Raw genomic sequence first — 14,051 nt, forward strand, 5'->3', positions numbered from 1 at the left:
AGTAAAACTCGTCACGACATTGCGAAGTGTCTGCTCTTGTTCCTTGTATCGTACTCACTCGAGTCAATCGAGATGGCCCGAGTGAAGTTTCATGCAAATGTTTCGTACGGGAAAAAAAATCGCAGGCGGAGTCCAGTCTTGGGGGCCATTTCATTTCTGGGGGTGTCTATAAAATGAAGACCCTTAAGTATTTCTTGATATTCCTAATTTTATTCCGATGAAATAATGAAATAATGTAGGCTTAGGGCCTACTTGTTATGATGATTTTGAAATACTTACGATATTGAGAAATAATTGAAAGTCTTCTTTTTTCAAGTCTTCGGTCTTTGTTAAATTGTAGACACCCATATAGCCGGGTGTCTATAAAACGAAGACCCTTGAAAATTTCACAAACAGACACCCAAAAAAATTCGTAATTTTTTTTTTCTTACAGCCAGGTGTATTATCATCAGAATAATAGAGAAGAATTAGTGGTCTTAATTCGTTGGGACGTCGGTCTTCGTTTTATAGCCCCCATTTCCGGTGGCCATCTAGAAGATGGTGCTATCCATCCGTACCACACAGCCCAACACGATGGGGAAAGGGGTCTGAGGTGTTGTAGACCCTCCAGTGTAAAACCCTTTCTGGGTCCCCACTATTTCGAATTGAATAAAAATACGGATAGCAATTATACAGTAAAGATTAGTGCACATGTCAGGGCCGCCAAAAGGGGAAACTGTAACAAGGCAAACTGTAACAGGGCAAACTGCTGTGACAGGGCAAGGGTTGGTGTGGACTCTCAGTCACGAGCGCAAAGCACGAAAGAGATTGCACCGAAGGCGCACACATTTTTATTACGGGGTGGGGGGATTTTGTCAATTTGGAGGGGCCCATATATTAGGGGACCATGATAGTATTATTTTTGAAACAAAATATTAAAAAAAGTTACTACCTGCAATGTCTATGGGCCCCTGGTAAGCTTGGGTCCCGGGTATCTTTCCCCTACCCCCTCTCGGTGGCACTGGCACATATGCACCACTGTATAGGCCTACCTATAGCGGTCAACATAGCCCGAATATCACACCAGAGATTTAGAAACTGCTAATAATGTGACACTAAATGGCTAAGAAATTATTTATATGGCTCTTATGTACTGTGTAATAATCGAATAAAAATATTACCTTTCAGCAGAGATGATGGGTAGCAAGTCACTTCGGCCCAAAACCAAATTGGCCCAAACCTATTCGGCCCAAACCAACTCGGACCAAAACCAACTCGGCCCCAGACTACTCTTCGGCCCAAAACCAACTCGGCCCCAAACCAACTCGGACCAAATCCAACTAGGCCCAGACGACCCAACTTGGCCCAGGCGACGACTCGGACCAAAACCAGCACGGTCCAGAAGACAACCACCTACATGATACGGAATTACCCAGATGAATAGCGATCGCGATTACCCATTACCCAAATGACAAATAGGCCTATTATTATTATTTTAGTATTATTATAATTATTAATATTATTTATAGGTATAATATTATTTTTTAGTACTTATTGGTACTGTTCTACCGCAGCCAACTTGAGGGACGGATGAAGACTGGTGTTAGGGCCTATGTTTTTTTTTAATGCTTAATCAACTGTAGGCCTACGGTAAAATTGATAAATATTAATTTAATGTCTTCTTATATTCTTACTGTATATAATTTATTATTATATTTTTAAGGTTTAAATATTTGGCTTTAATTGTAAATTGTAGCTAATATTTTTAATACCTGGGTACATTTGAATAAACCCCCACCTGGACGGAGAAGTGAGGGGGAAAGCGAGGGGTAAGGTAAATTTTGGGGAGGGGGAAGTAGGGGTCTCCATCTGCAATTGTCACTTGACTCTAGCATGTATGTTACGAGCGGCATCCTAAAGGCTTACGCGTGTCCAGCTCTTTCAATGTCTTAATAATAAGAAAAGAGAAAATTAATTCACTGGTATTGATCGTTTGATAGCGTACTTATGGCAAAGCGATTGATAATTGGGGGAACTTGGGGAGGAGAACGTGGGGAGGAGAACTGGGGGAGGAGAACAAGGACTATCTGGAGAAAAATCCCTACCACCCGTAGCACCACCACTGTTCAGAAATTTAAGGATTGTGTCCTGCTGAAGATATTTCTATCTCGTATAGTAATTTATGCCATTACAATCTTAATTTTCAAACCCCGAGACCTTGATTTACATATACCGGCATGGTGTCCGGGGGATAATTTATTACCTGATTTTATGAACAGATCCTTGCATTTAAGCTACTGTAATCCTCACTTAAGCTACTGTAGGCCTAATGTAATCTGGCGAAACTGTAATCAAATTTCGTAAAAAGGATACAGACTAACCAAAATGGTAAGCGTTATATGGGTGACGCTACTATTCAAATTAGAACTGCCCGATCGAAATGTGACTTGGCCCACACCAAACAATGATATCCTACACTTTGAAAATATTTATATCCGTTTGTCGTTCCCACCAGTATGTGGCGAATTTTATTTCTGTTGGATGCAATAATAAGTATATAAATAAAAAGACAAATTAGTGTCCTTTCAGACCAAGATATGTTTGAATGTGGTGTGCTAATTAATACAGTAATTAAAGGTCATATTCAACCATATTTAAATACTTTATTTACATAATTTGTTTATAATTTTGGACATAGCAAAAACAATTAATTAATTTCTCTACCACACACCGACTTCAAAAAAATAAAACAAGGTTTGCTTTATCGAGGAGCTGTAAATACTGTCTCTTATACACATCTAGTTGTGTATAAGACAAATGTGTATGGCCTATGAAGAATGAGAGTTTAATTAGACTATGTATAAACATGTACGCATACAAATTAAATCTTAATAACATTGATATTATTTGGAATTATTTGAAAAAAAGTTAAAACACTACTTAATAATAATGCCAGTTGTCATTGATATATTTAATTAAATTGTTAAAAAATGTAATTATTGGATTCTCTGAAAACAGAGCTGCACCGCACAGCGGAAGCAGAAATCAATTTTTTTTTTCATATTCTTCTAACACTGTATATATAAGGTTTAAATCAGTCTACATAATCATGAAAAAAATTTTGAAAGGCATATACAAAATGAAAATGAATATTGAAAATGAAATGTTAAGTATTTTGAGATAAACACAATTATTGGAATTATAGTCATTAAGAACAGGAAAATGAAAATCAAAATATTATGTCTATATAGTACTTCGAAAGAATGTAGTTATAATAATTACTAGATGTCGGAATCGATAATGGTGGTTTAACTTAAACCACAGACCCTATATACATAATATATAGGGTCTGTGCTTAAACATTACATAATTTTATATTTGGTTTACACACACAGCAACATTATACAAGGCAGAATTAAAGTACTACAATATATCAAAAGACTCTATGCAATCCAAGTATTAATCTTTATAGGCTTAGCAATTTCTGCCAGTGGAATGCCTTCTGCATCAGATGCATTCTGGAGACAATCACGTCCATTCGCACCATCGCCAGCAATACCCGTTAAGATTGGGGAAACTTGGTTTCTGGAAAGGGTCTTAGATGTTGTAGGCTCCTGTTGGTTTGCTTCAGGCGAAAATAACTCGTTTTCTGAATGAAGGCTACTGAATGAGTTACTCAAGTTAAGTTGGTTTATCGGTTCATCAGACACCGAGTCAATTCCTGCGACTGTCATCACTGCATCAGGAATAGTTACAGCAGCATTTTGAAGAGAACTTTCAAGTTGTTTTATGTCTTCAATAGTGTCGGCAACGAATGTATCCATTTCAACATGACTGTATTGAATACATAATGTAAATCTTCTATTTTGTTACCAAAATATAAGTTATCAATATGAAAATAACTTTTAAATGTGCATTTAAAAAAATACGTAGTTGTGTGAAAAATATAAAAACAAATAATTGAAAGTAAAATGTATACCTCTTAATACTTTAAAAATAACACCCTATAATTTAAAATACATCTATAATTAATAATTAAAAATATAATAATAAACTGTTAAGAGTTATTATAGAAATATTATACTTACTTTGATATATCTTGTGGTTGTGTGTTTACGTCACCTACATTTTCCTCCACGAATATTTTACTATAAGAAAAGTAAGTTAAAATGTATCTCTGTAAGAAGATATAATACCAGAATACAAAGCTGATAATAAACTAAAATACAACACTACTAACAATAGGTTTAATTAATAAAGAATCGGTGAACTTATGCACGACTGAAATTGGTCTACATTCAATTCACACATTTTGATTAGTTGGGGGTTTATGTTTAAATGTTCGCAGTGTGTAAATAACAGGAACTAAAGGATTTTAGTATTAATTTAAGCTCGGTTTTCATAAAATTGCTACACTGTCTGTAGAGTGTTTTCTTTGCAATCGTTGTACTGCATAGCAGTCCCCGACGCAAGAAGGCTCCTCGATTCGACCGAAAAATCAACATCACCCCGAAAGCTGTGGCGATAGCGTGTAGCGATTGTATGGAAACCTAGCTTAAGGTTAATTGTGTTTAGTTGAAACTGGATTACGTCTTATAGGCCCACTTAATGAAAAAAATGAAATGATATTTTACTATTATGATAAGACTAATATTAAGATAAAAATAAAAATATGGATTTTTAATCTTACTTGTTCTTTTTTTTCCACCAACAGGCAATAGCTACACAGCCTCCAAAGAAAGCAACGCCGCTCAATATGCTGATTAAACATATCACCCACCTGAATTAAATTGATAATTGATTGATATGAATGTATTTGCATAGTTGTTTACACATGTGCTTAGAAGCATATTATACAATAGGCCTAATTGAATTGATTTCATAACTATGCATAAATGGTATTGTGGTATGTACAGGTCTACCTACTTTAACTGAGCTTTACATCCCTTATTGATCTTTTTACCGTACCCTATTCATTAGAAAGTCGGCTTTAGCCACTGGGGAATGGCAGACCACATTCAATTTCTGAGTGTGCTAAATGTTAAAATCATTACATGTTTAAACCTTATCGTATCACTATTTTGTTTGTATTACATTATTCACTACAACTACAATAGATAAAAAATAACAATGTTTCAATCAAATCTATATTTTGACAATATTCTGTTTGAGAGATAACTTTCACATTCGTTCTTGTTCTTTAAAATGGATATCGAAAGTCTATCGGCCCAATGTACGTGTTACTTTGTATAAACTAATATTGTATTTGTTTACCCTAAATCATGGGATATACTTTTTCTGTGTACTGTCACATGATTTCAAATTCATACCGTACTGCACCCTGATTTCTAAGTCATTTCTCTATTCGTTCTGCGGAATCTGTCATAGCACTTGAATCATGGAACTATATACAACTTTTGCTTTAATTACATGTATTTTGAATTCATGCTAAAATGTATAGTATTTACATTGCAAATTATTGTTACAATTTGTTTTTTTCTATATTGTTAATCGTTCTTAGGTCAATTAAAAAAAAAATATGTGAAGAAGGTATGTCATTGCTGTACATGGTAAAACCAACCAATTGAGGTGACCATTTCACGTTTTTGCTTAGTGTCCCCTAAATATGGATACTATTATACTCTTTTAGCCCTGAAGGTGTCCTATTAATGGGGATATATAAACAAATAGATGAATAAATAATAGCAGTGCTCAAATAGAAACAAGATGTTATAATCTATCAAGCATAGCCCTTCAAAGAAAAGTTCCTTTATCCAGTTGTATGAAAAAAAAGTTTCTCTCGTTATTAAGGCGAATATCATACCAATTAGACCAAAGATACCTAGGGTATACGCAGATCGTCCCCAGGCACTTGCTCTCACAACTGACTCAAACGGTCACAACACTATGGTTAAGCTTGAAACTTACAGGTCGTAGCTTGGAAATTATAGTAAATAATAATCAAATTAGGTGTGTTGAGTAGTACCATAAACACAATATATAAAGGAATAGATAAATACTAATAATAATAATATTGTTCTAATAGAAACAAGATTTTATAATCGCAACACATACATCAGGATAAAAAATAATCAGGATATAATGTAGAGATAAACTTTAAACCGTCTTGCAATACCATATTGATATAATTTTTGTACGTTAAAAAAAGTTTCCAATAACGGGATTCGAACCCTTTGCTGTGTATGCAGACGCTTTAACCAACTGGGCCTTTGAAGCTCTGTTGGGAATTCAAATCCTATTAAAGCAACTAACCTTCAACTCTTGTGCATGCGCAGTTGAACAGCACTATAGAGATCATTATGATACGCCTTATTTTTAAGCATTTAACGACAAGGCGGGATCTTCGAAAGATGATTTATTGATAAATAAATCAGGATACGATGTAGAGTGAATTCAAACATACACTTAATTAAGTATAGGAATGATTATTGTTTATTCCTTACACTTTCATATCGCAGTTTGGTATTCCAGATGGACATTCGCATTGATAGCCACCTGGTTTGTTTATGCAAATGTATGGGCTTGCACACGGTGTATCTAGGTCACATTCGTCTTGATCAAGTTCACAAAATTCTCCCTCCCATCCGGTAGTACATGAGCAACTGTATCCTTCGAAACCGTTTTGACGTCTAGGGTCTTCACAGTTTGTGTCATTCAGCACGCCTGAATTTATATATATATATAAAAAAGGTATATTGAGGCTTAATAACTAAAATACTCATAAGCAGGATACTTTATTGGTTAAGCTTTGGTTAGGCTTTGTTTAAGCCCCCTTAAGGTCGTTTGCCACTAGGGAATTTATTCGCGCGAATCGGAAATTTTTATTTTTAAAATTTTATTTATTCAATTTGATGATGATGATGGTGGTGGTGGTGGTGGTGGTGATGATGAAGATGATGATGATACATATATTCTGATTATTCATCTTTTAGTCATACTGTGTTTTGTTTATTAGTTACGCCCAATTTCGTGGCATGCTAAGCATGGACGTCTTAGTATAAGAGAGATTGCCTTGGCAGCTGATGATGTAGTAACACATTGTTGAAACGTGTCTTGGGACCGTTATGGTCATAAACAAATATAGGTTTCCCCTATAATGAAACTAAGAACTGTTGTGTTGTTATTCAAGACTATGAAATTTTTATCGATGATGATAATGATGATGATAATAATTTATATTTTAACAATATTCTTAAATAATATAATAGCCTGGCGCCATACGTTAATTGGAGGTCGTGGATACGATTCCTATACCCGAATCACTTGCGAATTTGTTTCGAAGTATTTGGGAAAGTATTTCGGTGTATTCGGTGTGGAAACACGGCAAGTAGGGAAAAATAACTCTCCTATGATATTTTGCTGACAAAAACTCACATCGATATAGCATTTTCGGTACCCGCTGCTACTTGGGGATCGAATTCAACACTAATTACGCAACCTCGGTAGTCTAGTGGTTATGGCGCCAGGATCTGGAGGTCGTGGGTCCGATTCAAATCCGAAAAATCCGAATCACATGCGATTTTTTTTCGCAGGTACTTGGAAAGTATTCGTTACGATCACGTCAGGTAGGGCAAACATCACTCCTATGACATTTCAATTGTGTAATTGAAATGATTTTTTTTTTATCTTGAATGAACTTCCCATCTACATTCCGGAGTCTTCGTCGCTCTCTGTTTTTTTTTTCAGCAGAGCCTTAAATCACACATTTTCCTTTCTTTTCAATATGTCTCTGTTTTCTGTTATTTTTCACTTTTGTTGTTAGGAAAGGCTAGACCAGATGCCAACACTATTGGAGCACCTGTGAGTCATGTACCTGCTAACCACTGCTTGTCGGTAGTCTCAAATTGCAGGTAAACGGTGCGATCCTTCTGCGTTAGTCTGTTTCGGTTGTTTATTTTAGCTTGGTTAGCTTAGATGACATACTAAAATAGATTTTGTTTTTTTAATTATTTTTCTGTACAGCGCATAGAGACCATGTATTATGCACTATATAAATCTCAAACCATTACCATTACCATTATACGAGCCACTAGCTTTATTGATAAGTTTACAAGTAGCTGCCAGCTGAGACCGCATAAACCCCTTTTGAAATAGCTACGAAGTCCGATTATCATTATTACTTATTTTCATATCTATAATTTTGAATTTTTGTACATAAATAACTAAAACAAAATAAAATTTAATAATTATAATAATCAGAAAATTTAAAATGTGCATTTATAAAATTAAAATTTAAGTTTTGCAAAAGTGTTTTATTTCTATGGTTGCAATCCAACCCTTTCTTATGTTTATTCTTTTTATTGTAATGTTGTCAATGTTTTATTTTACTGCATGTTTCCTTTCACTAAACTTCAAATTGAATTGTATTTTTAGTATGATAAAAGTTGCAATAGTATTCATCGTATATCGTATATATATATTTATTACTAGCATAGGCCAGTAAGGATAGGGATAATAGTTTACAACTACCTGCTGCGACCGCATATGCCACTCTTGAAATAGTTACGGAGGTTCCAATTATCATTAATATTTATTATCAGCCTAGGTCATTAGGAAATTTCTATGATAGAGATTTTACTGTATTTTATCTGGTTTCTTTTCAGGTACTTGTTTTTTGAATGTGAGTATCTTTGTTTCATTGTTTGTACTGGGCCCAGTTTGGAGTAACAGTAAATTTCCTACTGAACTGGTTCCCTAATCTACAGAATAACGAAAAAAAAAAGGAAAAAAAGGCGGTAAGGGTAAAAAGATAAGACGCACTTCAAAAGGCCCGGCAATCAATCTTACAATGGCCTGTTCTGCAACGCCACTGAACAAAAGTTGTCTTTAATTGGAGAAAAACCTTTATGTTTATTATAGTAGGCCTAACAGTAATATACAGGCTAATGGTAGTTATTATTATTGTATTAGTGTCATGTACCTACCACGACATGTGCCGTGTATTGCACAGGGATTCTTCATTACTGCGACGTCTATTTCAAGAATTTTTGAATACAACCCGGCTTGGTCACGTGCAAATACGGAAAGGTAGTCCGAACCATAAAAACCTTTATTAGGCCTGTATGTAATCTCTGTCCATACCCAAGACATTGCATCCTGTTTTAATGATATAGAACGGAAGCTTTACAGTGGAGATAAATGGCATTAACTGAATATAAAATTAATATATGTTTTCCTTATTATAATACTATTATAACTATACTTAATTAATACACATTTTTTAACTAATACGTATTTAATATCATTATTGTTTTACCTTTGGATGTGGATACCGGATGTTGCATTTTTCTAGATCCTCAGATGTCGAAGGGTTTCCTCTTTCTGGTAGTTTTACATTAAATTGCCCTTGGGTGGGAGTTTGAAACATTAAGTTTAATAAGTCATCAACATCTACGTCATACGCACCGGCATACCCAATAAAATCCTGATAAGCTATGTTAGTGTCTGTATTTTCTTCCATTGTTACCTATATAAGGCAAAAGAAAAGTTAGATGTTGATTTGTATATAATAGTAGGCCCAGTAACTGTTTATTAGTAGTATTATTGATAATAGCAGTAGCAGTAGCAGTAGTAGTAGTACTTGTGGTTGTGGTAGTAGTTGTAGTAGTAGTAGTAGTAGTAGTAGTAGCAGCAGCAGCAGCAGCAGTAGTGGTAGTAATTAGTAGTAGTAGTTGTTAGTGATATTAAGGGGTGTTGTTCGTGCTGGCGGTGGTTACATTGATCTAAACATTTCTTAGTAACCTGATAGAATCTGTCATCCACAGCAGGTTTGTTAGATGTTTTCTTTGTACAAAAATAGACCACAGGTGGATCTTGTCTAGAGGATATATCCACTTCAAATGCTTTTGTAGACGTAAGTGGCTCCACATACGGACTTTCAGGAGTTTCAACAGCTACAATTTATTATTAAAAAAAAACAAAAAAAAAAAAACATAAACTATATCAAGCGAGTTTAACCAATATTTTTCGACATATTTTCTGCAGCATATTTACTGCTTGAAAATTGGGGTTAATGACTGTTTGCAAAACCAATGAAATTTGGTGATAATTTTATTTATTATATCATTATTACATTTAATATTTAATATTATTTGATTATAACAACCACTTGAGACAAATAAAACCCCTGATTTTAATAACCATACCCTTTATATATATGATAGCATTTCCGTAACAATCAAGACAAGGTTTAAAAGTAAAACCACCATCTGAACTTATTTTCACAATTTCACCAAGCTCTGTAACTGGATAATGTTGGTCCAGCTGGAACACAACTGGATCATCATCTGAGTCAGCAGCGTATATTTGATATTCAATAATTCCTGTAAGGAATAATTGTTGTTGAGAAAAATAAAATAAAAAAGGGTGTAAATATATATTTAGTTTATACATGTAGCCTATTGTTAAACAAATTCAGAAAGTAGAAAAAGTAAAAAAAAACAAACAATTATCCTCCAAGGGAGCAGACGTTATCACAAAAAAAAAATCAGAAAAATGTCTTAAAACACATACTGAAATTTTGACAAATTAATAAGGATTACCTAAAAAGAATAAGACTTGGGCAAAAACAAAAAAAAAAAGAATAAGACTTGGGCAAAAACAAAAAAAAAAAAAAAAAAAAAAAAAAAACCAGTATTTTTTAAATATTGACTATAGTCTTATTGTTAGAGAAGCAATTTTAGATATTTGAAATTTCTACCGAGAAACAACAAATAAAAAAGAATGATTAGATATCTACATTTTTAGCATCCATACGTTCAACAAGTTTTAAAATCCAAAATTGATAGTTATATCTAAAATAGGTAAAATTATCAAGTTAATCAGTTATTTCGTTACCTTCATCCTCTTGCATTCTTAAAACATCTTCCATCAATATTATTGGTGGTTCGTTTTTTACATCCTTGTCAAGAAGGGCAATAGTGAATAATGTTTCTTTACTAAAATAACTTTGGAAACCGCCAGAATCTGCCTCTCTCCGTCTTCTAATACTTTCTTCAGTTGAAGACGCATGGGTAGAACAGACCTTTCAAAATTTCAAGCAAATTATAATAATCAGAATTTCTTCGGTCTGGCTTTACGTTTAGTTTTGATTAAAGCGTGATAAGGATTAATAATTTATAAGTAATTCAAATCAACGCCATTGATACGGTTTTGATTGTTCAAAAAGTGTACACTACCATAACTGATAGTTCTTCTGTTTCCTCGTCGAATTGCGAAATTTCGTCAGAACAGGTGAGCCCTGCATCATCCCATTGACCTTCGTCTAAGTTATGAAAATGGTATCAATGTTATTTCTTGTTTATTTTATTCAAATTAAATAATAAACAAAAATACACACACTCAATATAAAATGATCAATACAAACATAATTATGTTGGAAAGTTAAACCAAAGATACCAGGCTTAATATAAATCTTACTTTTACTTATTTTATAAGTATAGCATACCTCCATACTTTATGCCAATCTATGTTGCATTCAGCGTACCGTTAAATTTTACTAACCTTTGTTCCAATAGATCAAATAAGGAGATTCATATTTCCAATCTGAAGATGTCTTAAATTTCAGCTTAATTTGTAATGGTCCATTCATGTCAGCCTGACCTAGTGGTGAGAGATAGAAGCTGGGTTCATAAACAGCCTTGACTCTGCAAAAAGAAATAATATATTTAGTAGTGTAGTTTTTTCACAACTGAGAAAATGTTAAGTTGCATTCTTATCGTATGTTGATAATTAGGTACAAAATTGTGTTTTTAAAGCTGATTTAGCTTATACAGTATTGAAGGCCTACTTTTTAACAACGTAAGGCTAATAATGAGTAACATGACAAACCTTCGTCGTAGATGACGCTGTGTCCTGTCTAAAGTATACAGTGGGTTGACAATATATGGAACGTAATCTGCTGTTGCTTCGGAAGTATATTCTTTGTTTAAGTCTTCGCTTGATAAAACTCCAAACGACATTGAATACCCAGGTTCCAAACCTTTAAATACAGTGTATTATTAAGAAAACAATTTCTTCTAATTTTCAAATTAATGTTGTATTTTGTTAGCAGTCTATGTGTAATGAAATATAATTAAATATAATAACCACTGATAAATTGCTGCATCTTTGTGTATTACAAACTATAATGGCGTTCATATTCGATCTTTGCACTACAGAAAGTATTACTTTGTCTAATTTTGTAAGAGTGAAGCAAAACAAATTTGCAAAAACGTTGTACACTTATAATGTATTACATTTTCGGTATTAGGTAGTATTTTCAATAGATTAAATCAAATATCGATATCACAATCATCATCATCATCATCATCGTCGTCGTCGTCATCATCACTAGCATTACCATTTTCATTACATACTGCTACCAGTAATATAAGTAGTAAGTAGTAGTATTAGTACAGTAGTAGTAGTGTGTAGTAGTAGTGTGTTGTAGTAGTAGTAGTACTAGTATCAACAGCAGCAGTAGCAATAATAACAGTAATGAAATTAACATTCCAAATCTTTATCGATTTAAAAAATAAAGATTAGCGTACCTCCAACTGATGATATTTTAAGGCTAAACTTGTCATTTTCCGAGGATTCTATAGCCTCAGGTTTTACCGCAAACATATTTTCGTCTTCTCCCCACGAAAGCGAAAAATCCTTTCCATCATCAGATGAAATAATTATATCCTCATAACCTAATTTATATATGAATTATTAAAAAAAAGAGAAAATAATAATAATAAATAAAAATCTATATAATAGATTTGCTTTCAACTATTCTTACTTATATGATTGATATAAAAAACAAACATTAATACAAACAATTTTTATCTTACCTAAAATATTTGTTGAATTAAGTGTCCTATTTACACATACATGTGCTTCATTACAGATTGAAAGAGTTGTAAATACGCATCTGTAGATCAAATTAGACACCACATAACAATAATCAACGACGATAAAATAATACACTGGTATTATGTATGTGTTATATAATATATATTTCATATACATATAAATGTTTTCATATAAATAAGCCTATTTTTTTTATCACATACATTTAATGTGCAAAGGAAATTTGAGAAACCGGCTATTCGTGTACAATTGCACCTCTAGTTTGAGCCTTAGTTAGAGTTCGTATTTCATAAGTTTTTTTATGTTTTTGTTTTTGTTTTATAATTTCAAAACTACTTCATATTATGTCAGTGAAGAGAAGTCCTAGGTTTTGTTTGCAAACATACATAGTAAGTCTAGTTATGTATTTTTAGTTATATATTATTTCCACCACATTGTTTGTTAACAATATTACGCAAAACTATAATTGAATGGATCATAAAATTTAGTGGAATTGTAGATTTTTATTCGAAGGAAGACATGATTACAATTTTGAAAAGAAAATGTCAAAGGACATATTCAAGGTCATAGAAATTCGATTTGTACACCGAGCATAAACGTAAATAATGGAATGGCCCATCATACATTGCCTGCGTATTGTTCGGTATCCAGGCAAAAGGTATGAATTCTATGGAGAGACTGCTCTAGTTTATATTGTTGTTAGGGTGTTACACAGTAAACATTACGCAAATATTGACGCATAGGCCTACAGGTAAAGCATAACGACGGATAATGCTTATAGTTATTTGAAATGAATATACCACCAAGGCTACCATACAAAACAACACTTACTTTCCAGGCTCCAAGAACAATTTGTTATTTCCTGGAATTGTGCCATCTTCGTTTGGAGTTCTAAAATCACTCACGTTACTGTAAATTTTACCGTCAATAAATATATATCCGTCATAAACCTCAACTGTCCCACCTCCATCCATAGATGTTGTGATGCATGGTATAATATCATCAGCTTTATCGACAGAACTGCCAACACAGTATCCTAAGTAAAATAACAGTGAAAGGTAACCATAATTAGGCCATAGACCAAATATATATCTGTAGTTGACGTTGAACGGAATATATTATAATATATTTCTCATTGGCATTTCCGTCGCAACAAGTTGGACAATTCTCAACCTGTAATGATGCCAGTGTTTTGTCAATGTTATTGTTTGTTT

The 14,051-nt window shown here is 33.4% G+C and overlaps 1 protein-coding gene across 1 annotated transcript in view; it reads right to left on the reverse strand.

The window, feature by feature from the left end:
- Positions 1-2,795: 2,795 nt before the first annotated feature.
- The window catches only part of LOC117120538, a 45,029-nt gene continuing 33,773 nt past the window's right edge, over positions 2,796-14,051 (reverse strand). Inside the window, exons 46-60 of the mRNA XM_033265556.1 lie at positions 13,669-13,873; positions 12,819-12,898; positions 12,531-12,677; positions 11,830-11,980; positions 11,503-11,645; positions 11,178-11,263; positions 10,837-11,023; positions 10,146-10,322; positions 9,742-9,893; positions 9,257-9,466; positions 8,925-9,096; positions 6,444-6,663; positions 4,670-4,759; positions 4,068-4,127; positions 2,796-3,813 (exon numbers count right to left, since the gene is read on the reverse strand). Coding sequence (XP_033121447.1) covers positions 3,423-3,813; positions 4,068-4,127; positions 4,670-4,759; positions 6,444-6,663; positions 8,925-9,096; positions 9,257-9,466; positions 9,742-9,893; positions 10,146-10,322; positions 10,837-11,023; positions 11,178-11,263; positions 11,503-11,645; positions 11,830-11,980; positions 12,531-12,677; positions 12,819-12,898; positions 13,669-13,873 — 2,471 coding nt within the window. The 3' untranslated portion in view covers positions 2,796-3,422. The remainder of the gene's footprint in view (positions 3,814-4,067; positions 4,128-4,669; positions 4,760-6,443; positions 6,664-8,924; positions 9,097-9,256; positions 9,467-9,741; positions 9,894-10,145; positions 10,323-10,836; positions 11,024-11,177; positions 11,264-11,502; positions 11,646-11,829; positions 11,981-12,530; positions 12,678-12,818; positions 12,899-13,668; positions 13,874-14,051) is intronic.

Source organism: Anneissia japonica, unplaced genomic scaffold, assembly GCF_011630105.1.
Source record: "Anneissia japonica isolate Jap-2015-1 unplaced genomic scaffold, ASM1163010v1 scaffold287917_len653891_cov171, whole genome shotgun sequence".
Classification (NCBI taxonomy): Eukaryota; Metazoa; Echinodermata; class Crinoidea; order Comatulida; family Comatulidae; genus Anneissia; species Anneissia japonica.